Genomic DNA, 25,871 nt, shown 5'->3' with positions numbered 1-25,871 from the left:
AGCTTGTTTGTAATCGCTCTGCCTGGTAACCCTGGCATGGCTGGGGGAGGTGAGTAAGAGACATTTAAAAGCAATCTGCATTTTCTGCCTTGGAAATCTTCAGAGCCATTCTCATTCCTTGAGTTTCCAACAGGAGAGGCAGTAGCTGTTGGCTCCTGCTCCATCAGGATGATTGTCAGGGTGCTTAATGAGCTTTGTGCAGAGCTTTTGGAACATATGTGTGCAGTGAGAACCTGGCTGCTGCTGCCTCTCCTGAGCTTGGAGCATTCCAGTGTTCCCAGACACCCATTTGATCTCCACTACCTCGAGCTCATCCCTCTGAACCTTGCTCGGTGGCGAGTCCAAAGTGGAAACAAATTTTAGCGTGAATCACAAGATTTGAGCAAACTGCCTCTTTTTCTTGGACAGGGCTGTGTTTTTTCCTCTGGAAGGAGAACTGTGCTCCCAAGCTTTGAAAAGGAGCTTTGTGAGGTGAGGTGGTGGCTGATGGGAGCGCACAGTGTCAGGCTGACAGGTTTGCACTGTGCTCTGACACGTCGTGTCAGGGCTGCTGGAGATGGAGCTGAGCTCTTTGTGGAGATGCAGCAATTGCAGATGGAGTGATATGTAATTTACTGAGCTGCTTGTTAATTCTGCGAGGTGATGAAATCTCCTGGGCATATAATTACTACAAATGTTTACTTGACTCTACCACATAGCTTGACATTGTGCTCCACAAGTTTGTACCTCACTGAAATTACGGCCCGGCTATAAAACGCCACGATTAGGCAGCAAAATATTAAAGAAGTATGGATGAGATTAAAGACATTTTTAAAAAGCTTTCTACGCCTTGGAATTACAGCCATTCATTCCATCTCCTGCTGGTTACACACTTTGTAATAGCTATTGTTTCCACGGCTGGGGTTTAATTTTCCTCAGCGCGTTGGCAGCGCTGGTGATCTCAATAACAATCCTCCCAGCAAGGCTGCGAGGGCTGCGGGGAGGCCAGCGGGGAGCAGCCTGACTGACAGATATTTGAAGCCTTTTTGTGCTTCAGGATTAGTGAAACGTTCCCAGGCAGAGCTGTTGGAGTGGGTGATCGTGGCATCCTGGCTCTGGCACCTGCCGGGGAGCTGGGGTGGCTTTGGGGTCAGGTTGGTGTCGTTCCTCCCTGCAGGTGACACTGCAGCCTGTGATCCCTGAGGAGCTGGGGCAGAGGAGCTGACAGATTTCCAGTGAAATTAAAGCCACCCTCTCAATGCTTGTGGTTGAATTGCTGCTCAGGGGCTTTTCAACAACACATGTCAGCCCAGAGTGCAGGTATGTGTTTGAGCTGAATATTTTGGGGTGTGGGGCTCAGCAGCAGGCGCTGGGTGAGGCTCAGGGATGTGTTCTGTGACCCCATTCCCATCTACACAGCAGCCACAGGATCACTGAGCTTGGAAAAGCCCTCCAGGATCACCGAGTCCCGGCTGTGCCCCATCCCCACCCTGTCCCCAGAGCGCTCAGTGCCACCTCCAGGTGACACCTCCAGGGATGGGCACTCAAACCTCCCTGGGCAGCCCCTGCCAATGCTTCTCCACCAGCAACAGATGAGCCACACTTTGCACCAGCCTGGATCTTCTGTGGAATCCTGGATTGTCCCTTTGGATAGGGAGAGGTGGTGCCAGAGACAGCATCGAGCTCCTGGGATGGCTCCTCCTCACCTACAGATTCCTCTCAGCCGCCCTGGAGCTGCTTTTGCAGCAGGTGAGAGCCGCTCCCAGACGCTTGGGATGCCCAAACTTGTCCTGGATTATAGAAGCTTAAAGTATTTGTTGAAAACACTGATTTCTCTGAGTGTGAAAGTGGCATCCTTTGTGCCCAACAAGCTTCTGGGAGCCCATTTAAACATTAGCCACGTTGAGAATGGAAACAACTTTCACTCTAATAAAGCCAAAGTTGCAAAATTAGAAATGCTGGTATTACAAAAGAAAAGCAGACACAATTAGGAAACACAAACTCCATGTGTACCTGGATTAGGAGCTGCTGAAGGCATTACCTCCAAAGGAGGAGTCGTGTTTGGCTTTGCTTTGGTGAGTTCAGCCTGACAGTGCTTGGATTTTGGAGAGGTTTCCTGGGGGTGAAAGCCCACCTGGAGACTTCATTCTTTAATTTTTCATTTTCTGGCTGCTCCATAATGTAAGGGGCATTTTAGAACAGTTCTCAAGCTTCCCTGATTCCTGCACTGATCTGAAAGATCTCTGTGTGCTGTCAGGGATGATGGGGACCAGCACTTCCAGGGATTTGGATGCTCTGCTCACATTAAATACCACCAGTAATCTGTGAGCCCAATCTCCAGGGGTAATTTGAGAATCTCAGAGTGGGTTTTGGGTTTTCTTTTTGTGGTTTGTGTGTTTCCCCTCAAGAACTTAAGAGGCAGATCCTCCTCTGGAAGCATTTATTAGACTTGGATTTACCTGCCTGATGCCCAGGAGTGTGCCAGTGACTTTGTGGTGAGAGGATGTGAGGGAAGCAGAGGGAATGGGGACACTGCTGTTTGCTGCTCCTCCCAGGAAGCACACAGCATTGCAGTCCTTTGGTGATGTTTATAAACATGTAAATCATATTAATAAATCCCTCCAAGAAAGATCTTCCTGAGAAAGGTAACAGAGAGTGGCCCCAGCCCTGTTTTTCTTCACCAGTTGCTTCTGTTCCTGGAAAGGCAGCGAGGTGTTGTGGTGCATGAGTGGAATCTGACAGGTTTCCCATGGAAACAGAAGAAGAGATTTTTATTTTTTTCTTTGCCAGTGAAGCTGATGTCTGTCAGGAGCATCTGTGCTGTCCTCAGAGGATACAGCCTGGTGCAGACTGGAGTAAGTAAGGGCTGAGTCCTCCTGTGCCCAGGTACTGAACAGTTTGTACAGTCTTTTCTGCCTTAATACATCTTTTTTATATATATTTTTTTAAAATTGCTTGGTGATATGATACTGGTTTTTCTTTTTGAAATAAATTCCCTCTGTGGCTCCAGCTTGGGGAGTTCAGGCAGGTTTGGAATGCTCTCAAATGCAGATTTTGCTGCTTTGCTCTCTGATCCCCCCAGACTGCCACTGCCATCACAGGCTCCCCAGTTCCCTGCTCGGGGATTGAGACTCAGACTCTCTTTCATTTCTTCCCCAGTGAGTTCCTTTTCCAGCCTCACAAATTCTCCCACATCCCTGTGCTGCCTGTCTCTGCTCAGCACTGATCCCTGCCCAGCTGCATTCCCAGATTTTGCCAGATCCATCCCTCTCCCAGGATGTGCCCTTCGCTCACAGACGTGGAGCAGCAGCTGCTCCCAGCCTGGTGCTGCTGCATCAGCCTCCTCTGGTCTTGCTCTTATTTCCTTCTGTGCTCCTCCTGCTGCCTCCTTTTTCCTGAAACATCCCTCTCTCCACCTCCATTTCTCCAAATCCTGAGCTCCTCTGTGCTGCTGCTGCTCAGCACTTTTATCCTTTCAGCCTCATGGAATCATGGACTGGTTTGGGCTTGGCTTTTGTCTTAAAACATCCACCCCTGCCATGCAGGGACACCTTCCACTGCTGCTCCAAGCCCTGATTTGTGTCTGGCCTTGGGCACTTCCAGGGATCCAGGGGCAGCCCCAGCTGCTCTGGGAATCCCATCCCAGCCTCTCCCCACCCTCACTGGGTGTCGGAATCTGTGGTATTGATGATTCTGAGATTGTAGAAAGTCTCTGTCTGTCAGCCCCGCTGCCAAAGCAGAAGCCATAATTGGTCTGTGCTGGTTTCAAGGTTGTTTATTCTGTTTATCTCTAACATGTTCTGCTGCCCTGCCGCAGCTCTGTCCTGCAGGGCAGCGTGTGGGGCTCTGCCCTCAGTGGGATGGTACAAACATTAAATACCACAAACTACCTGTGCTGGATTTACAATAACGTGCCAATATCTGTCCCCTACGTTGGACAGTGTGTCCCCAGCCTAAACCAACAGAAAAATGCCAACACCACAGTGAAACATGGAGGGCATGAAGAAGGAGAAAAAGGACAAGACACACCCAATTTCCTCCATCTTGTCCCCTTTGGACCCCTTATCTAGAATCCTAAAATTTTACTTTTGCACCCGTGCCACACTTAATTATTACTCATATCAAACACTGAGAGCTGGTAATTCATCCTGTAAGATTGAAAACTCTTTTCCATGGACAGAGATCAGAGACAGTGTCTCTGGGGGCTCTGTCCAGGGGGGTTCCTGACCCCTGCCAGGGTCCCAGACCTGCCAGGACAGCCAGAGGGATGCCCTGGATTCCCACAACAGGGAGCTCATCCCTTGCTGCTTCCTCATTTCTGCATGGAGGGGGACCCTGAGTGTCTGTACCAGCTGTTGAAACAGCTTTGCTCAAAAAGCAAAAATTTCTTGCTTCCCTTTTTTACCTCCAGTGTCAAACTGGCTCCAATGAAGAGTTTGGGTTTTTTTCTCACACTGACTTGGCTCTGCTGTTTCCAGGATGGAAACAGGTGAGAATCTCAGGCACACCTGGACCAGGTAAAAATGAATCAAGGCACCTCTGCTGTATGAAACATCACTTGGAGCTTTTCCCCAAGCAAGTCAAGCCTTTGCTGGCATTGGGTCAAGCCATTGCCTTTAATGCTGTTCCCAGGGTTTCCTGCTGGGAGGAACAGAGGGAACAATTCTGAACACACCTATGGCAGAGTAAACCCAGTGCTTCCCTGATCCTGCTTGGGAATACCATAGAACATCCCAGAGGCACTGCTGGACCTGACTGCTGACTAGGAAAAAATTCTGAGAGCAACAAATGTGTAAGAAACCTGTTTGAAATCTGTATTTCTCAAGAATTCTCTCATTCACGTCATGAAACTCACCTCTATTTCCTGCCTCTGTGTAAACCTGCTTAGTATGGGTTGTGATATCATTTACCTGATCTACTCCTCTGTAATTGGTAGGAGAGAAGGGAAAAAAAACCCAAAAATCTCTTTATGAAGTGCTCTGCCAATTTACCATGCCATAAAAGAGATATGCCATAGTTAGTACTAAGGTCTAGTTATGTAAATGACATAATTTAATAATCATTATTAAATCCCAGCAAGCTTTATTTCTTTTCCTCATTGCTGATGGTTGTCCTTGATAGGAAAATGTCGTGATGCCTATCACAGAAATGAATTTTTGTGGGGATTTCACACCATTGCAGGGGCTTGGAGTGCAGGAGGCCTTGCAGGCGAAGGTGGAGGCTGATTCCTCTTATCTTTGCAAGAACAAATGTTGTCCACAAGGAGAGCAGGGAGGGGAGAGAAAACTCTCACAGCAGCAAATATTTAATTAAAAAAGCTGCTTGGGCCAACTAGTTGTGGCAGCAGCTGCTTAAACAGAGATCTGGCCTCTAAATAACTTCAGCTAAATAAAGGGAGGAAAATGAGAGTGGAGGGGAAAGCTCCAAGGGCTTGTGCTGTAATTGCAGAATGGGTTTCATTTCTGCATTTTGGTGTCTTCAGTGGCCATGAGCTCCTTCTCTGCCTGTCTGGAAAAACAGGATTCTTCAAGCTCTGGGAGTTTTACAGAGGAGAATGTCAAGAAAACCTGCTGCCTGTATTTGAGGTGTACAGGGTCTCATGAGGAAGGCTTTTCTGCCATGTAGAATAAATCAGAGTTTGGTAGGTACAGAATCAGCTCTTTTCTACCTTCAGGGAACTAAAGGAGAGGTTCAGGGCATAAACTACATGAGATTATCTTGGAATAAGGAGTAAAAAAGGACACATCATCTTAGATTCTGGATTTATACATGCATGGCTTTTCCAGATAATTTTAACCTCATAAATTCATAGCAATTCATATATTTCAGTCTTGAAACTCAAAGGTTTTCCAGCTCCTTAGTAAAACCTGTCTTGTGCCCTGCTGAGTTCCCTTTGCACCTTCTGCATCTGCCACGTTGTGTCCTGGACTTCTAAAGGCTCCCTGCCTTTTATTGAACATGAAATGTTATTTATAATAACGCAATCCCCTTTTTAGGGAGCACCTCAGAGCATCCCTCAGGCTCCATGAGAAATGTTGTTTGACCAACAGGTGGGCTGGGCAGGAGAAAGGAGCGCGAGGTGTCCATGCATGGTTTGTGCCAGCAGAGCTCTTGGAAATGCTCAGATCCATCAAGAGTGAATCCATCAGTCTCTGCCATGCTCAGGGCTGCAGGGAAGTGTTGCTATTGGACACAAAATGAATACACAGAAGCTTGGTAAGTTAAAAAAAAAAAAAAAAAAGACCCAGTTTTATTCAAACATCTGGTATTTATAGAATTCCAAAGGTGACTGTGGATTGGAGGATGGAATTACCACCTCTCCAACCACACTGGTCCACAGATCAATCAATTATTTCTCCCCACCTACAGAGAAATGTGTAAACTATTCTATTTATACATGAAATGGTGTGGGAACTCTGACTCTCAAATATATAAACATTATCAGAAGGCTAAATAAGTTTTATGAGAACTTTAAAACTTTCAGAAGAACTATAAAAGAAAACTTAACGCTTTTAAAAATCAGGGCAACAGGGAAGCGTGAAGGAGCAGAAGTTCAGTCAGAGGTATTTGAGAGACCAGAGCATGAAAGGCCTTGTGAATAACTGACTCCTCTCTATGATTTTTTTAGGAGTTTTTAACCACTTTCTGCTTAGTCTTTACAAGGAACATAATTAGTTTTTGTGAGATAATGATTAGAGGACATTAAGTTTATCCATGATATGACACAAATGAGATATAAACAATTTGACAATTTATAGACAAATTCTTCTTTATTTTATTTTTTTTTAAGAAGATGGCAGAGCAATGTCTGTGATGCTCTAGAAGCTCTGGATGAAGTCTGTAACACAATTTTCATCTGTAGAAGCTCTGGATGAAGTTTATAACACACTTTTCATGCATGTGGCATGGGAAGCACATCTCCCACTGTGCAAATCATTGATTAGAGCAGCACTTCTGCAGGGGGGGCAAAAGCCACCCTTGTTCTGAAGAACCTGGTGCTGTGGACAGGATGGGCAGTGAAATCCTGGTGCTGCCTGTTTGACATTCAACTTGAAGCTTCCTCGTGCAGTTTTACATCATTTCAGCAGATTTTAATTGTTCAGGCAGAACTCTCCACTCCTGATATTTGCTCGCTGTATTTCTAATTTGATTTTATTTACTTTCATTTCCAGCAAGGTGGAGAGGAGTTTTTTCCAAAAGTGGGGGATGATAACGGTGGGTTTGTGCTCAGTGCTCAGAAAGTCACATCATGGGGAACCAGCAGCAGCTCCAGCTTTTGAAACAAAGATTTCATATTCAGTGGTGGGGTTCAGGTGAGTGGATTTTGCTGCTCCTATGGAAAGCAAAAACCAAAAATAAAGGAGCAGCAGGCTAAATTGCCCTCCAGTTAGTGGGCATTTCCTCTAGGTTCTTTCTAAACATTCTTGTGTGGACTTGGGAGATATTTTTACCAACCCCTCAGGAGCTGAGGGAATAGATTTAGTTTTGCTCAATTTCCTTCAAAACATTTTCCCCTGGCTACTGAGTAAACAGGTAAATCATATTTTTCCAAGCAATCCTGGTTTTCCAAGGCTTTTGGGCTGTTTGAACAGTGTGTTTTGCTGCCTGTGTTGCTTCCTCATTGTTTTCTGCTCAGCCACCTAGCTGGAGTCAAATTGTACCTCTAAAGATCAACTGTGCCTTAAAATGCACCCAGGGCTTGTGGTGTGCCTGAGGAAATGTCTCCTGTGATCACCTGAAGGTAGTGCAGGCACTGACAGTGCTGGAAGGGATGATGAATGTGGATCCCGAGGAGAGAGAAGCAGAATTACAGAGTCTCTTCCCTTTCTTTCACAGCTACAGTAGATATATTCAATATATTGTCAGCCAGCTGTCTTCAGTGTGGTTGATGGATGTTTTGATTTAGTGCCTTAGGAAAAAAAAAAAGGTATTAATGGAGAAAAGCAACTGTTGCAGCTAGAAAATCATTGGGGTTTGGAGTGTTTTGAATGATGCTTTTCCCTTACAATGGTAAAACTACCAGAGCAAGTGCAGAAAATTGCTGCTGTGCTCAGAAATAATCCTCACCTTATCAACAACTTGATTTCCCTGAAAGCTTTGCCAAGAAACATTTCCATTAACAGAAGGTGTAGGAACAAAATGATGACCAGATAAATGGCAGTATTATGCTACTGAGGAGAATGTCGCAGGTACTCCTGGTATGATTCTGAGCTCTTTCCTCTCTGGAGATCCTGAGAAAAATTTGTCCCATCTTCCTCATGAGTCTCTGAAAACGAGCTCCTAAAAAATGCAGGTGAACCAGGAGTGTTTCCCCTGGTGGGTGGGCTGCTGAATGTGTGTTTTTATTTAGCCTTATTAGGGGTTTTGTTGAGCTGTGAAGTTCTTCATGGAAAAAGGAGATTCCAGGTGAAAACAGGGAAAGCAGGAAGTGCAGAATCAGGATGAATTATCCATGAATCTTTAATGCCATCCTGTTTGCTCAGCTACTCAGATTCCTAATGCACAAACCGGGCCAAATCCTACAATTATTGCCATAAATCAGTTCCTGTGGTGCTCCTCCCTTGGCAGACTGCGAGTTCCACTGGATCCTGGTAGAATCAGATCAAGATTCTGAAATTTAAGGATGCTGCTGGCTGTCCACACAGGCACATGAGGACTTCAGAGTGATGTGGATTGTTTCACTTGTACCCTTAAACGCTCTCATGCAGGGTCTGTGTGAAATCACTACATTTCTCTCGATTTTTTTTTTCCCCAAGTAATCCCTTGTATCTCTGGCAATGTGGAAAATGTTGGAAGCTTAATGGCCTTGATTTATCAGGAAATGCAAGTGTGGGGAGATCCTCCAGGAAGCTGAAAGAGCTAATCTCTGTTATTACACTGAAGGAGGAGAATCAGAGTCAGGCAGAGAGTTCAGAGCCTGCCTGCTGTGAAACTCTCCCTGGTCACGAGTCACTGGCTGCAATTTAAATTAGGAACACGCCAAGTCCCAGTGACTTTCAGTGCTATTGTGCTGAGATGCAGGGTAAAACTGAGAGAGGAGATTTGCTGCGCTTTTGGGGTCAGTTTTTCTTTAAGATTTTTTGTGTGAAGCCTGCCAGGATTTTTCTCTCAAGGTGTTGGGAATCCACTGAGCATCTCCTGAGTCCCTGAGGCAGAAAAGCTCTGTGAGTGTGCATTTTTTCCTGGCACAGATGAAGCAGGGAGCTCAGATTTAGGGGTTTTGATATCTGACAGTATTGCCAGCCTTGTACATCTGAGTGAGTTCACCTGCCTGGGATGCAGCAGGCAAAGACGATCCTTAATGGATTGAGTGGGAATAATAGCTGTTTTCTGCTATTTCTAGAGGTAATTTATTTGCAATTAAATCCCATTTTTCCCCCTGTTGATGTCACTTCTTAGCAGCACAGGGAGCTCTCCAGCAAACACAAACCCACCTGTGGGATCACCACGTGGAGCCCTCGGTGCCCTGCAGTGGTTTCTGCCATTCTCAGGGGATTTTCCTGGCACTGGGATGGCTCCTGTGCTTGGACTGGAGCCCATCAGGGGCTGGGTGTGTAAATTTTCCCCCTCCTTTGCCACCTGAGAGGATGCAGGTCTCCTCCCGTGGCAGAATCCTCGGCTGTGCCTTTGGAGTGTGTTTTGTGCTGCTCTCCCTGAGCTTTCTGCTGACTGAACAATCTCATCAGCCCCAGGCCTGGTAGGGCTCTGCCTGGCACCTCCCTGCCCACCTTTGCCAGGCCCTGGAGCTCTCCTGGCTCTGTGTGTGCCAAGGCTGGGCTCCAAGCAGGAGCTGCAGTGCCTCAGACTGGCTGTGGCATGGGCTGGGCTCCAGGAGAGCCTTTCCAGGTGAGGCAGGGCTGCTTCAAGGAGATGTTGCTTTACTACAGCTCATATTTGTTTGTATTAACAGCAGAAAACTCATGATTTTCCCATTATTATGTGTTTTGAAAGAGGCAGGATGAGAGTGCAAAAGAAGCAGGCACATTCGCAAATTCGTGTTGAAATTTCGGAGAATTTGCATCGCCTCTGTTGGCAGAGGCTGTCATTGGCAGTCTCATCTGAGCACAAACTGCAGCCTGCTTTCCTTTCTTTTCCTGCCCTTCCTTCGTGCCTGGCTGCCACAGCTTCATCCCCATCACCCACCCCACCTGCTGCTGTCCTCTGCTTTCTGCTTCATGCTTGACCTATGAGCTGAAATGCTAATGGCTGTTGAAAATCTCAATTAATATAAAACTAGTTTCAGCCAGAAATGTGCTAAACTCGTTTAGGAGATGTAGCATCTCAAGGAAATGCAGAATGGCAAAAGCCTCAGACAACAGTGGAATTTTGAGCAGGCTGTGCTTTCAGGTGTGTCTGCAAAGCTCAGATCTGGGCTGGTTTGTGACCAGCAGGGAGGATGATGGTCACTGTGTGTTTGTAGGTCATGGCATTCCTCTGCTACAGCGTTATCTCCTCGTGCTGGAATAATTCCTGTGTTTCCATTGGTTAAAAAAGGAATGATGTGTGGCCAAGCCTTCAGGTGCAGGGGATAAACCAGACACAGTGGGGGGATTAGCTGCTCTTACATCTGTAAATATACATATGTAAAGCCAGACCCTTATTTTATGGTGACTTGTACAGGAATCATGAAAAGTACATTTTATAGTCCAGTGAAGGAATACAGTCTAAAATTTCAGCATGGTACTTTTAATTCCACTCTCAATACCTTGTTTATTCCTTAAAACTTCTGCCCAGGGAAATTAATTCTATTGTGCTCTTTATTGAATTGAATGTTTCACTGCTGCATTGTGCTACAGGCTTGCATATGTATTTCTTTGTTGATTATATACATTCAATTTTTAAAGTGGTGGGGTTTTTTTGGCATCTGGGAGACTGATGGATTACAAAATTGGGAAGATGCAATAGTTGCAATCATGGTTGAAACACATAAATTTAGTGAAATGATGCTGAAGTTGTGTAACTAGACTGAAAACTTTTCCTTTACATGTGCTGTCTGATAATGTTTATGAAGTCCTTGGCAAGATAAATAATGCATGGACTTTTCTCACTAAACCTCCCGAGAGTGGAACTGCATCTAAACCAAAAATATCTCTGTGCCTGTTGTGTGCTGCAGTGGGTTTGGAAATACTTTGCCATGGAAGGAAGAGCAGCTTTCTGATTTGGGTGATTATTTTAATCACCTCCAGCATATGCATGGACTACTTATTTAAGAACTGAAAACATCCCAAAATAGGTGACTGGGGAAGAGTCAAGTGAAGGTTATCCTCTCCCTGGTACTTACACTGGGATGTCAAAAAGCTTGTAGGGGAAAAGCAGTGGCTAGCACTGAACTAAAATGGGGTCTTTATGAATATTCCTTCTCTTCCAAACTCCTGAGTGACTCTGCACCTTGGGGGCTTTCCAGTTGGAAAAAAAGGTCTATAGCTGCATAAAAACTGGTGCTGGAGCAATCCCAGGGTCTACAGTGCTGGGATGACCCCAGGAGTGTAAAATCCTCGTTCTCCCAACCCGTGAGAGCAGCCAAAGAAGGAGTCTGGAATGTGCAGGATCAGCTTCTCAAGGTTCTTTATTTTCCCTTCTCCAGAACATTCTCTCTCTGCCCTGCTGAGCTCTGGCCAGCAGCTCGGCCATGGCATTCTGTCTGCCCTCAGGGCGGTGTTTGCATTTTATACCAAAAACTACCTGTGCCATGTTTGCAATAACGTGCCAATATCTGTCATTTCTGTTGGGCAGTGTGTCTGTGCCTTAAACCAACAGAAAAGTGTCACCAGCACAGCAAGGCATGGAGGGCAAGGAGAAGGAGAAGAAGGTCAGGACACACCCAAATCCCTCCATCTTGTATCCCCTGAACCCTACTCTAAAAAACCCCAAAATTCTACTTTTTCACCCTGTGTTAACTCAACTCCCACACTACTCAAACCCTTGTGGTTTGTAATTCCTCACACAGAGTTGGCAGCTTTTTCCACGGGCTAAAATTGAAGCCACAGGTGTTTGTGACTTTGTGCCAGGGTCTGGGGACAGCCAGGGCAGCCAGAGGGATGTGCTGGGGTCCCCCAGAGCAGTGCATTTACAGCAGAAATGCAGCAGAATCTCCACATTTCCCAGCTAATTGGTGAAGCAGGGAGCTCAGTGAGGTGTGGAGAAGCTCCGAACTCATAAATTGTGAGTTTTATGGTGTTTTATTCACAAGCTGTAAAATGGCTTTGTATTTATTTCTGTAAGATTTTTTAAGGAAAAACTATTTAATTGAGAAATTACACTGTTACTTTTAACTTAATAACTAATTACTTATGTCTCGTAATGTGGACTTTTTTGTTTAATTATAAAATTCTACTTAAACTTATGAAGAAGAAGGTGAAGAAGAAGGTGAAGAAGAGGGACTAGTTACTGTTTTAAAACTTCTATTTTAGTTATATATATTATTGTATTTTAAAACTTTAAGTTTTCTATTATGTGATATTACACACTTCTATTTAAACTATGCACTTATAATCTTAATTTTATTATTTAATTTTGGAAGTCTTCTCTATAGCTTCAGGTTAATTGTAGTGTTTTCTTGAGGGACCATGTTTTTCTATACAGAAAGTTTAAAATTTTCAGTATCTAGGGTTTAAAAATTAACAATTCCATGTGGAATCATTAAACAACCAAACTTTTATTTCTTCCTACCAAAAATCATTTTTTCCCCACATATTTTTTTTCCTTTTGTTCCATAACTGGGGCCACATGGGAGGCTGTAATTTCTAATTACAAATATTTACCAGTCCTGTCACCTCCTTGTCACTGAGAAATTAAACCTGGTTCTAGCTAATGAAAAGCTTAGCCAAGGGATGCACCAGTGTTAAGCTGTGGGGATCCACTGCTTTCCTCAAGATTTGAACTGTATAGGACTTAAACAAGGAATATTTGAAGAGGGAAGCAAAGAGCTGAGGTTGATGCCATATTTAGTAGTGCATTATAATTTCTCTTGGAAGCGGTAGACCAGTAATCTGTGAATTTTGGCTGTCATCCTGCTCCTATTTATGAGCAGTTTTAATGCAGTAATTACATGCAGGGAAAATTGTTCACTAGGTTGATGAGATAAATGGAAATTTAATCTTTTTTTCTTGTTTGGTTGTCCAATATTTTTATGGCATCCTTCTGGAAGCAAGGGGATATAATAAAAGAATCTGGAACTCCATTGCTCCTTGGAAATACTGATAGTTTGAAAGATTTGCTCAGTGTAAGTTAAAGGCAGCTCATTAAACAAACAAATGAGCTGTCCTTAGAGCAATCAGTATTTACTATTAACTGAACAGCACAGTAAATAATGAATTGCAGGTAAGGAACTACAGATAAGTATTTGCAGTGAATTCAAATTACTTGACTTAAGCCTGAGGCAGAGAAAAGCAAATAGAAAGTCAGAAAGAGAAGGAAGAGGGGGGAAGAAGAAGGACGAGGAGGGGTTGCAAATGGAACATTTGCTGTAGCAATCCATGTTCATTTGTGGTGCAGAAGAAAGGTTTTCCTGGGAATCTGGTTCCCCCATCCCTGGTGCAAGTGGTGCTGCAGTGAGAGCAAAGGAGGATGTGGAATTCCTGGGGAAAAGGAGAAGAGAAGGCTTTATAAGGGGAAGACCTTATAAATTTTTCCAGTACCTGCAGGGGGGTTGCAAGAAGGCTGGAGAGGGATTTTGGACAAGGATGTGGAGGGACGGGACACAGGGAATGGCTTCCCACTGCCTGAGGGCAGAGATGGATGGGAGATTGGGATGGAATCCTTCCCTGGGAGGGTGGGCAGCCTTAGCACAGGGTTCTCAGAGCAGCTGGGGCTGCCCCTGGATCCCTGGAATTGTTCAAGGCCAGGTTGGACACTGGACTGGAGCAGCCTGGGACATGGAAGGTGTCCCTGCCATGGCAGGGGCTGGGAGAAGATGATTTTCAAGCCCCTTCCAACCCCACCCATCCTGTAATTCTGTGAAAATCAGGATTCTGGGCCTGACCCAGCTTGGAGAGCAGGGCTGATGTTTTTCCCAAGGTCAGGATTTTGTAAGTGGGTCCCTGGCACTGTCCTACCCCAAGGACAGAGCTGTGCTTTGGCACCAGCGAGACCAAAACCTGCCCACGGCTGCCAAGTGCCTGCACAGCTCCCTCAGTCATTTCTCCAAATTACTTAGGCAGCAAAATTGTTCATTTGCTGGGAGCTGGCAGACGTTGGGAAGTTTGGCTTTGGAGTTTAATCATCTCTGGAGTGAGAGATTGTGCTGCCTGGAGTTTGGGTGCGTGGCTGTGTCTGAAGGAGGATGGATGGGCTGTCGGGGGCATGTTGCTCATTAAGGAAGGGGCTCGGGGTGTTTTGGGTGCTGGAGGTGAGAGGGAAGGTTGGGGATTTAATCAGGATCTCTGCAGTTTCACCTGAGGACAGCGTGACAGGCATCCTAAACATCCAAAGCTTGGCAGCCCTGCCTAAATGTCACCTTAAAAAGGTGAAGAGCTTGGCCCAGGTCCCTGCAGGGAGGATGAACCTGCTGGGCAGCAGAGCAGGGCACAGAGGAGGGAGCAGCAAGTGGGGCACGTCAGGGGAGATGTGTGAGGTGTTGGCATTCCAAAATCAGCCTCTGCTACTCCACCAGGGATAAGAGACATGGGAGCACGAGGTTTATCTTGCTGGGAGGCTGTCACAAGGTAAATATCTCTGCAAAGAGCCTCTTGCTCGATTCCCATCACCCCAGGACTGCACCTCGTGGCATCCCCTCCCAATGAGCCAGCCCAGCTCCAAGGCAGCTGCAGGGAGGTTCCCAAGTGGAATTATCTGCTGGGTGTGCACCAGCCCATCACTGCTGGTCCCCCTGTGCTGCTGTCAGCCCCCAGCATTAGTATTCCAGCCAGGGAACAGGAATGAGGTGCTAGACAGGCCGGCTAATTACAGCAGCCTGCAGAGGCAAGTCGGGCTGTGCCACATGATGAAGGATATCCTGCTTGCTTGGAACGTTGCTGCTCTGCTGTGGCACTTCATTAAAAAAAAAAAAAATAAAATAAGGTGTGAGCTAATTGGTTTGGTTAAAGAATTGAGCTGTGCTCTGGTGTTTTTTCTTGGATTTAATCTGAATTTATACAATGCTTTGTGACACTCATCTAAAACAAAACTTGCTGTGACCTTAGCAAGCTGCACACCTCCTGTAATGCCAGCTGCCCTGCCTCTGGCTGGCATCCTGACCTGCCTGCTCCTGTCCCCTGAGCTGTCAGCAGATGGGGGAGAGGAGGCTTGAGCTGCCACCAACGTACCATCTGCAGGCAGCGAGGCTGCTCAGGTTTTTACGAGCCTAAATTGCAATTCTGCATCCAGAGGGTTTTCTGTCAGAGCATCTGTTTTACTGCCATGACACAGATCTGGGGCTGAGCGTGTGCCAGGAGCAGGTGAGGAGGGGCAGAGCATCCTGCAGTGACAGCAGCCATCAGGTGGCTGCTGGCTGGGGCTGCTGCGTGTCCTGCGTGTCCCCTGTGCTGTCACACAGCCCAGGTTTGGGCAGGCTGAGCTTTGGAAAGCTCCACTGCTCAAAAGGCAGAGCCAGGAGAACTCAAGCTGAGGGAATAGCTGCCACAAACAGAACTAGTGGTGTTGCCTGATTCTGGCTGATTTACACCCAGGATAGCCTGGGGGTGCCAGCTGAGCTTGTCCCCTGTCCCTGTCCCCTCCAGTGCCCTTCTGCAGAGCGGGGCACTAAGCAGATTAGTCAGCTTCTTCCACAGGCAAATACTCCAGGCCTAAGATACTTAAAAGACATCTGGTTTTTAACCTCATTTCTAAACAAATGAGGCTTATGTGATTATGGTGTCTGTCGCTTGCCCCTCGCTGGCCAATTGCAATCCTCAGCCGAGGATTTTGGTCTCACAGATGTGAACTTCCAGGAAGTTTCTGTGGGCTGGTGTGAGCACAACTCATCCTGGAGGGAGGGCCACAGCAGGAGCTGTGCTCATCCTGGAGCTGATGTGAGAGGGAATGTGCTGGAGGAAAAATAATCTGTTTGTAGGGGAAAGCAGCCATGAGGAGAAATGGGTGGAGGATGAGGCTGAGCTCTGCCTCTGCTCCAGCTGTACTGGGCAAGCACAACCATCCGCAGAGCCCCCTCCTGCTGTCCCCCCTGTGATCCCAGGATTGCTTTTCTGATCCCTGGATTAAGGGGCTGGGATGTGCAAAGATCCAAGGGCTGTGTGTGAGGCAGGGCTGCCCTGGTGAGCTCTGCCATGGAGCTGAGCTGGCCAGGCTGTGCCACCCTGGCTGCCTGCTGGGCTCTGGCTCCTGCACAGTGGCCTTGTCTTCAGAATTGTTCTTTCACAGCTATCCTGACACTGAGGTCTGAATTCTCCCGGGACTGATGTCCCTTGGCCCTGTTAGAGGGTGCATGGGTAAGCACAGCTTGTGCTGGTTAAGAATTCACTCAGGGGTCGTGGATGAAGTTGGTGACTGGTATTCTCCTCTGTGCACCCACTTTTGCAGAACCCCAGAATCCCAGAATTCAGAATTTAATTTTATATATAGTATGTAGTTTTATATATATATCATGCATATATATATATATATATATATATACTTATTTATTTGTGTACTTATTTATTTATTTTAATAGTTTTTATTGTTTATTTATTTGTATAGTTTTAATATAATTTTATTTATTTATTTATTTATTTATTTATTTATTTATTTATTATATAGTTTTATATATATAGTATATAGCTTTGGGTTGGAAAGGGCCTTAAAAATAATCTTCTCCCCCCTCTGCCTATTTCAGGGACACCTCCCACTGTCCCAGGCTGCTCCAAGCCTCAGTGTCCAGCCTGGCCTTGGGCACTGCCAGGGATCCAGGGGCAGCCCCAGTTGCTCTGGACACCCTGTGCCAGGACCTGCCCACCCTCACAGGGGAGGATTTCTTCCTATATTTTCATCTAAATCAGAATTCTCTCTTTTACTTCTCTGTGAATTTCACTTCAATTCTCTTTAGAGCAGGATCTGTCTCTTTTTTGCAGCTACATAACATTTTTACCTTGTAATTCAGAACCTAAGGATGGCCAGTGGAATGTGCAAAACCCACTCAGAGTAGTTCTGGGACTGTGGGGAAAAAGCAAAGGTTTCATGTTCTGGTTCCTAGTAATGAACTAAATGAGATTGTGTCCTTCTTTGAGCATAAATGAAAGATAAAAGACAGATGAGATTTATGAACAAGGTCATTAGTGTACCAAATTTCTCTCATTAGATCTGTTACATTACTTTCCAACTTACACAACTCTCATTAGAAAAATTTATGAACTGGAATGATTACAAATACACCATATTCTAAACCATCCCTACTTTTAATTGCCAAATGGCAAAAAAAAAATTATATTTCTGTGCTACAACAGAGCTGTACTTTTGTGCATGTGTTTCTTTGTTAGAATTGAAATAGAGGTTGTTCCTGAAGCCAGGGGATGGGGCGAGAGGAAAATGAACCATTTAGTGCAATTTAGCTGCAAACCTGAAGCACTGCTTTAATTTTATAACTGTGTCAGACCCAGGTTGATCTTGCAGGCTAATATTACTGTTTTTTCTTCTCACCAGACTCCCACTCTCACAACCCTGTGCCTGATTTGAAGTGACAGTGAGCGGAAGCATAAGGTATCTCTCATTCTGTTTGGACTCCTTGTTTACAGAAGAGTGATGGAGATGCTATTAAGCACAAAAGGCATCACCATATGCCTGTTTTTCTTTGTATTGAGTTTGGCAGCAGCTATTGAAATACCATTATCAGGTGAGTTGTAGCTATTTGCTGTGCACTTTGCTGTTTTGTTTGGCATTCCTTTGCAGCTATCCCTGAAGGAAAAATACTAAATCTTCCTTTCCAGTTGTGTTCCAGTTGGAATTTAATCTCGCCACAATGTGGCCTTTGGGAAATTCAGGTCTGATCAAAAACTAAGCTGTCCTGTTTGGGCCTGCTTAAATGGAGCAGTAAAGTTGTCTAATAACATCTCTCTGGTGTTAGCTCCGAGGGTTTGGGTTTGTCCTTCACTTCAATTCCTCATTTTGGCTCTGAATGCCCCTGAAGCTTGTTTGATGTGCTTATATCCCTCCTTGCATGTGGTGCAAGCTGCCATTCCAGCCTGGGGAGGAGCAGGTGGATGTCTCAGGGCCAGTGCTGGTCCCCAGAGGAGGATTTCACACTCTGTGCCCTGCCCTGGGGAGCAGCTCCTGCATCCCTCGCTGGCTGGGAGGAATTCAAACTGCTTGTTTTACATGGATCATGAGCTTCCAGGACACGTGTAAAATATGGGATGAGGCTCACAGGGAACAATCCAAGGAAAGCCTGAGGGCCCCTCTGCCTGGAGTACAGCCCAAACCTCCCCAGCTTTGTATTTTTCAGACAAAATGGACCAGGAGGGTCGAAAACTGCATTTTGCTTTTTTGTTCCTGTTGCAAAAAAAAAACCAAAAAAAACCAAAAAAAACCCACAAACAAACAAACCAAAAAAACTCAACAATATTAGGGTTTACTAATTATTAGGGTTTATTAATTATGGTGGGGAAAAATAAAGAAGTAAACCTAAGGAAGAATAAATTTAGGCACTTTTCAGGGTCTCTCCTACTTTTCAGAGTAGGACATGGGCCAGTTTCAGGACATCCTGTGGATCTGCCATGAGCTCTTAGCACTCTGGAGCCTGCCAATAGCCATGGCTGCAAAGAGGAACCCAACCAAGCAGGTTTATAGGATATTTCTGTAAAACTATCCATATTTGCATTGGGAAGTAGAGGTTTTTGGGGTTTTTTTTTCAGGAAGGAACAGCAGTGGCTCTTTGTGTTTCAATAAAACCAAAGTGGAGCTGCGACTGTAAAGCACAGGACAAACTCTCTGGGCATCCACTGCTTTTATAAACCTACCCCAGGGAACCACCTAACCCTTAATTAGCTGTAATGAAGCATTTTATATTATAATAAAAAGTTTATTTCTGATCAGTGGAGCTGGTGGGCTTGGAAGTGTTCAGCTTTGAGACCATATGAGATGACAAGACACCACATTTCACTCCAGCTTTCAGCTCCCTGGACTTAAAGCAGCACCCAAAGAGCATTTTAATTCTCTTCCTGGCTGTTTGTAACAATGGGGTGATCCTATTATCCCAGCTCCACTGCAGGGAGCATTCTCTTTCCTCTGTTACACAGGCTTTTGCAACACTTTAATTCCCTCAGAAAAAACGAAAAGTTGGTGCAGCCTCGGAGCGTGACCGTGCAGCTGCACCCTGGGGCAGATATGAAAGCAGCCTTGCAGTCCATGGGTTTTCCTGGCAATTTTAGCCAGGATGGAGCAGCAGTTTGGTATTTAATTGGATTAAATCCAGTGACTGACCTCACCTATGAATAAATTTGCCACAGCCCCGTGCTTTGGCTTGAGCTCTGGCGTGGTCCCAGCTCCCCTCTGCCCCGGGCGGGTTTGGAGGGAATGAGGGTGGGCACTGTCCCTCTGCCAGGCCTTTCTTTGGCCACGGGGGCAGTGGCAGTGGCCAGAGGGTATTGTGCCTGCCAGGGAGGAGATGATCATTTTTTCCCAAGGCAAGCCTCGCTCTCTGCAGGAATAATGCAATCCTGCCATTGTCCCTCTCCACTCAAGGGGAGCCCAGTTTGGCTGGGATGTTGTTTTAACCCAATTCCTCTTTGTGCTCAGTTTCCCAGCTTCCAACCATCACGGAGCAATCCCACACCCAGGTTGCCTACCCCTTTGACGAGGACTTCACCATTAAATGTGAAGCCAGAGGAAACCCCCAGCCCACGTGAGTACTGCTTGGAGAAGCAAACAGAAGCTGAGCTTGCTTTTAACCTTTGCTGGGCAGTGTTGTGTCTGTCAGGAGCTGCTGCACAAAATCCTGCTCATCATCCTCAGCGGGGTTAAGGTTTGGCTTTCCATTCAGCTTTTGTTGCTCCATCACTTCCCCTCACCCTGTGAATAGGTATCAACATGGTTTTCCTCGCTGGGGGATGTTTCATTTCTCTGGCACGTGCCAAAAACCCCGTGGTTTAAAAAAAAAAAATATTCTTGTCTGGGCAGTGTCATGGTAATCAAAGTTCCCAGCTGTTCCTCTGCCTCTTCCACAGCAACCCTAAAAAATCCCAAACACATTAAACTGTGTATTCAAACACCACATTTGCATTTTATCAGATATCTTGTCTGTACCTAACATCAGCAGGGCCATGGTGATGGACAGATAGACACACAAGGAGTTCTTCAGATAAATATCCAAAGATAAGCTCTGTGCATTTTACACCAGTGTGGAAAAGACAAAGATTTTTAATGAAAATGTGATTAACAAGAGTGTAGTAATAACACAGTATAAACTCCTCCAGAGGCTTTCACCACTGAATGGTGTTTGGGCTAAATTAATAGCTGGTTTGAATATATTTTTTTCCCTTTAATCCTTCCCTTCTCCTTTCTTTGCAATACAATTTAAACTTTAAAAGACATTCTTTTATCTAGATCAAGGCAATTTGGTAATATTTAATTGAGCTCTGAATGGGGATTTGTAGCATGATAACAAATTCCCTTTGTTCCACTGTTTGTCAGTGCATCAGTGAAAAGTTTCCTGGTGTATTTAAATGATGTGATAGTGGCTGTTAGGTGAGGGGATCCCATATTCCTCCCATCATGGAGCAAGGATCCCATATTCCCTCCGTCATGGAGCAAGGCAGTTTTGCCAAGACCAGTGAAGTACCAAAAGAATGGTTCTGTTGTTAATTATTTGTTCTCTTAAAACCAAAAAGAAAGGTACATCTGCCACTGAATTGATGATACACTGTAATTCCCAGCTGTCTGATTTTAAATCAGTTTAGGCAAATTTCAATCCATCTGAGAATTGCAGGTACAGCATTTATCAAAATCAGCCCCCAGCAGCATCAAAACTACAAATGGATTTATGGCAAGGAGAACCTCAATGGAATCACCTCAGTTTCTTCTGATCAGCCATGGGGGAGGGTGGGAAAAGCTCTTGTGGATCTTTTCCGTTCCAAATCAGCAATTCCACGGCAGCCACAGGCTTTGCAGAGCTGCAGGTGCTGTCGGTGCTTTCCCAGGGGCTCTGTCTGTCCCTGCCCCTGCTCCAGCTCTGTGCTCTTGTCCCATGTCACAGCCAAGAAAAGCAGAGAGTGTAGAAGGAGGGATGTGCCCGAGGGGCAGCACGAGGCAGAGGAGCACAGTGGTCATTCTGCCATTCAGCTCTCTCCTCTTACATCCAGTTTTTTCCTTTTATTTTGCTAAATATCTAAATAAAAATTAGATATATATAAATATATATAATTTTAATAAAGAAATTAAAATAAATATATAAATTTTAAAAAATATATAAATATATTTTTTCCTTTTATTTGCTAAATAACCCTCTTGGCCCGATATTTACCCCTCATTAATACCAAAATGCTGTCCTGGGGCCTGTCCACTGTAACATTTCTTTTCCTTTCCAGCTTTAACTGGACTAAGGATGGAAAACCCTTTAATTTATCATCTGACCCGAGGATAGTTACATCTAACAACTCTGGAACTTTTGTGATCCAAAACCGGGGAATCATCAACAATTTCCAAGGGAAATATCGCTGCTTTGCCTCCAACGTGCTGGGAACTGCCATGTCAGAGGAAATTGAGCTGATTGTTCCAAGTAAGGGCTTTATTTTTGGTTTGAATTTGTAGTTATTACTTTTATTATTAAAATGAGAACTATCCTCAAAATTAATGGGAAAGAAGCAGCTCGCTAAGGTTGTGCATGGCAAAACACGAGTTGTTTGTTATTCAGTGCACATTCAAAGTAGAAAGTGGTATTTTCTTCTTGGAATAATTTAATTTAATTCCTGGTTTTGAGGACAGAAACCAAATCTGGATGCAGGATTTCAGACCACTGAACTATTAACTCCCACAGGTTATTACTGCAAAATAGCAACGGATGCAAATGTTTGAAAACTCCAGGGGAAGTGATTTGATCAGCTGTGAGTTCATTAATCTGATGTCAGCAGCATTCAGGGATTGGGATAAATACTGATGGGGAGAAGAATGAAGCCCTGGAACCAAATGGAAAACAAGCTTAAAAATAAAGCAGGGAAAATTACTGATCCTAGAAATTTGTGCTTCCACTATTAGCACGGAGGAAGGACAGAGGGGGAAATGAGGGATTAAGGACCAGGTTTATAGAAGTGGCATGAAATTTATGGAAAGAATCAAAGAATCATTAAAGTTGGCAAAAAGCTCTTAAAAATCATCAAGTCCAACCCTTAACCCAGCCCAGCCAGGTTCAGCATTCACCTGTGTCCCAAAGCTGAAACAGTTCAGTGGCAGAGATGGAGAAAAGCAGCAGTACAGTGGATTTTTTCAGATTAGATCCTGCATTTCCAAGCTCCTACAATATTTTGTTATGAAATATCTGACAGTTCCACGCTCAGGTGGAATCCATGTGGCAGGGGATGCATCTACAGCCTTCTCAGCCCCACAGTGACAGGAGGTGGCTGCTTTTGTACAAAAAACACTTCTGGCAGATCAGTGCAGAGGAAATGGGCTATGAGAAACGCGAATAAACATTTTTGTCCTGTCTTCAGCACAGGAAATAATCCTGAGAAACATTCCAGCCATAGCCAGGGCTGGGAGAGTCGTGGTGCTGTGGGCACATGGAAAACAAGACCTTGCAAGGGCTGGGAGCGTTCCTGGGAGGGAGCTGCTGAGGATGCCATGTAAATGTATTTTATGAGTGCTCCTCATAAATGACACACTTCATTTCCTTCCATCCAGATTTATGGATTTCTTTTCCACTGGGAAATCTATTTTATGTTGCAGTGTGCCACACAGTAATCCCCGATGCCAGAGCTTGGTGGTGGGTGAGGAATTAGCAGCATTCCAGGTGTTGCTCTGTGGTTTAGTCTCCACCACCTTGCAGCTGTTTTCAGGAAGAGCTTTCCAGAGCAGAGGAGAATTGGAGAAAGCTTTGGGACACTAAGCTGAGGTTTATTGAACCTCAGGCTCCACAGGTAGGACAGGGCAGCTGATGGCAGCTGGAGTTTCAGGCAGGACAGGAGAGTGATGCAGTTTAACTCCAGACAGGACATGGTTTTTCACTTTGGAGTCTGGCCAAGGCAGTGGGGTTAATACAACTTCTCTTCAGCAAAATTTCTCAAACTCATTACATGTGAGAGGAGTTAAAGTGCCCAGTGTCATGTTTGTACCTCCAGCAGCAGAATGTTGTGATACTCCATTGCTACTGAACTAAAAAAGATGGAAAACAAGGAGTTGATGTCTGTATTTGGGATTATTGGATCTGTATTCAGAGAGGAGATTTTTTTGCTTTTAATGAAGAACAGTCTAGAGTAGCTTAAGTAGATATTAAATATATTGGGAGTGGATGGTAACAAATTTCTGGAGAGGTTACAAACATGGCTGTTATCAAAAGCAAGAGGAATTTTATTGCTAACATATGCAAATTCCTAAACCCAGCAAGAAAAAGACATGGTACAGATAATGTATTAGAGGGATTTACCCAACTCACACATCTTTTGAAGCACATTTGCTGTTATTAGAACTCTTCTGCCATCAGTTCTTTCATTTACTGGTGCAATGTAAAAGCTGCAAATTAAATCAGGATTCAGAGAGGAGGAGAAGCACCTTTGATTTTCTAAAGTGCTCTACAATTGTGCCCCAGTGAAAGAGCTGCTGGTGCACAGATCTGCTGTAAATCAGAGCAGGGCTGGGGATAAATCACCTCTATTCACCCCCAGGTTTTGGAGCACAGACTGGTACATGTGAGATCACTCCGTGCATTCATGATAATGATGCAGAGGTGGCAGGGCTGTGCCAGCTGTATTCAAGTCAGATGTAAAGCTCCTTGGCAAAGTCACCGTGCCAGGGAAGGGAAGAAAACCCCAGTGAGGCAGAGCAGGACAGTTTCTTTCATAAATTACATTTCCACTGCAGAAGCAGAATACCGGGGCTGTAAGGCTGCTGCTGAAAAGGAGAACAAAAGAGTGTTTACTCACAGTAGTCATTCCAGGGAAGCAATAGAAATGTCAGCAGAAATGATCATTAAATCTCACCTACATAATGAAAATACCCCACCTCCCCTATGTAGGATGACATTAAGGAGAGGAGGAAGAATGGGCTCTGAGGATCTCGACGTGTTTGCAGCACTAACAAAGGCCAGATTGTTACAAGATACATTCAGCATGAAAATGAATTTAAATGGTGAGAACACAGACTTCAGCTCCCCTCCTCCAGCATTTCGGGAATCTGCTGCTTGAATTAGTGAGCAGGCCCAATGCCAGAGGAAGGAGAAGAAGTACAGTTTAAACTTCTTTAATTAACTGTGCTGTAAAAGACTCTTCACAGCAGACTGAGTTAAGATTTATGCTTGGTATTTCTAAAGCTGCTGCTCCAAAAGACCAGAGACCTGAGGATGGAAAAATTGGCTGCATGTAAAATTTTCCCGTGGCAGGCTGTGCTCTGATGTGATTTTAGTGCAAGAATTCCCGAAGAAAGCCAGCCCTGAGTTAATATTCAAACACTCAGGTGTGAATATCCTGAAATCAGTAAAAGATACTGTGCTGAGTAGGAGGTCTCAGATTTGTGAAGGCTTCGATGCAGCCTTTATGGAAGATAAAACAAAAGAGAGCAATTCACTGAGACTTTGCAGGTGATGGGGATGAAATTTAACCCTCTTGCTTCCTAAGCCAGTGACCTTCACCTCTGGCCACCTAAATCATTGGGCACACTCTGATTCTTGCCTGTGGCCATCATTTTGAAAAGGATAACAGAGACTGACACAGAAAAAAGCTGTCACTGATTCCATTCCACATCTTCAGGTGTGAGAGGACTCCCAGCCATGCTCTTCCTGACAGCCAGGCTTTGCTAACTTTTTCAATTTAAGGCAGCAATTAAAAAATCCATAAACAAGCAGGGTCACATCTCATAAACAGTTGAAAAGCTGCAATGGAAATTACAGATTTAACTACTGCTCCTGCTCCATGGATCAGAATATCAATTGAGGCACGGAGATGAGCTCTGGAAGCTTCCCAAGCTTCACTCAGGGCAGCTCAACATCAGGGACTGGAAGTCATGGTTCAGATTCCTTAAAATGTTGGACTGTTTGCTGCACAAGATAGAAATCTGTATGAAAAATCATAATTAGATGCTAATTTAAGTGTCTAAGGAGCTGGAAATTTTGAGGTTATAGAAATTTCTTGACTATTTCTGCTTTGCCTCACTGTTACATCCTTTAAGGGTTTATTTGCAAGGAAAAATATGAGGCTACCCATGATGGATCAGGCTAAACTCTCCTTTATCCCAACATATCTTCAGTAGAATCCACAGGGAAGGTTATAAAACCAGACCTGGGTTACAGTGATGCTTTTCTACAAGAATTTCACTATTTATTTGCTAATTGCTGATTTATCATCCTGAATTCACTCCCATTTTACACCTGATACTGGTAGAAACATGACACAGGGATCCCAAGGACATGTTATCTGAAGAAATGCTTTTCCTTTCTTCAATTTCTCAACACTTTGACCCCAAAACATACAAAGTACCTGATGGAATGGGCTCCATTCTCACATAAACTGGAATAAATTACCATAATTGATGCAGTTTCAGTGTGAAGTCACTGTAATCAGCAGTAGGACAAATAGGACAAAAACTGAGCTGTAGGACAAGGTGTCCTAAATGGATCTCTGAGTAAATCTGGAGCAATTCTGGGGACTGGAGTTCCCAGCTCTGCTCGCTGTATTTCTGAATATTTCTGCTAAACTCAAATTAAGCCTTTCTATTGCACTCTATTGGTCTCTCTCCTGTTTGCTTTAGGTTGAGAAGCTGCATTTTCTGAAGGGATGAGGAGGAGAGACTCTGGCTCCTTTGTGGATGTTTTCCCAGCACCCCCC

At 44.8% G+C, this 25,871-nt stretch overlaps 1 protein-coding gene across 15 annotated transcripts in view; it reads left to right on the top strand.

Annotated features, from left to right (window-relative positions):
• CHL1 (cell adhesion molecule L1 like) overlaps positions 1-25,871 on the top strand; it is a 148,050-nt gene that overhangs the window by 73,312 nt on the left and 48,867 nt on the right. For 14 of the 15 annotated variants that reach the window (XR_012057862.1, XR_012057861.1, XM_072934661.1 and 11 more), the window contains 3 exons: positions 17,551-17,740; positions 19,642-19,747; positions 21,429-21,619. Coding sequence is in view for 13 of the 15 variants with exons in the window: in XM_072934661.1 (XP_072790762.1) it covers positions 17,650-17,740; positions 19,642-19,747; positions 21,429-21,619 (388 nt within the window). In the remaining 2 variants the exon portion in view is untranslated. Of the gene's footprint in view, positions 1-7,267; positions 7,293-17,550; positions 17,741-19,641; positions 19,748-21,428; positions 21,620-25,871 lie in introns of those variants that run through there. The other variant, XM_072934665.1, reaches the window with a different exon arrangement.

This window comes from Taeniopygia guttata, chromosome 12, assembly GCF_048771995.1.
Source record: "Taeniopygia guttata chromosome 12, bTaeGut7.mat, whole genome shotgun sequence".
NCBI lineage: Eukaryota > Metazoa > Chordata > Aves > Passeriformes > Estrildidae > Taeniopygia > Taeniopygia guttata.
Note: the sequence above shows the minus strand (reverse complement) of the source record. Positions and strands in the feature narration are given on the sequence as shown.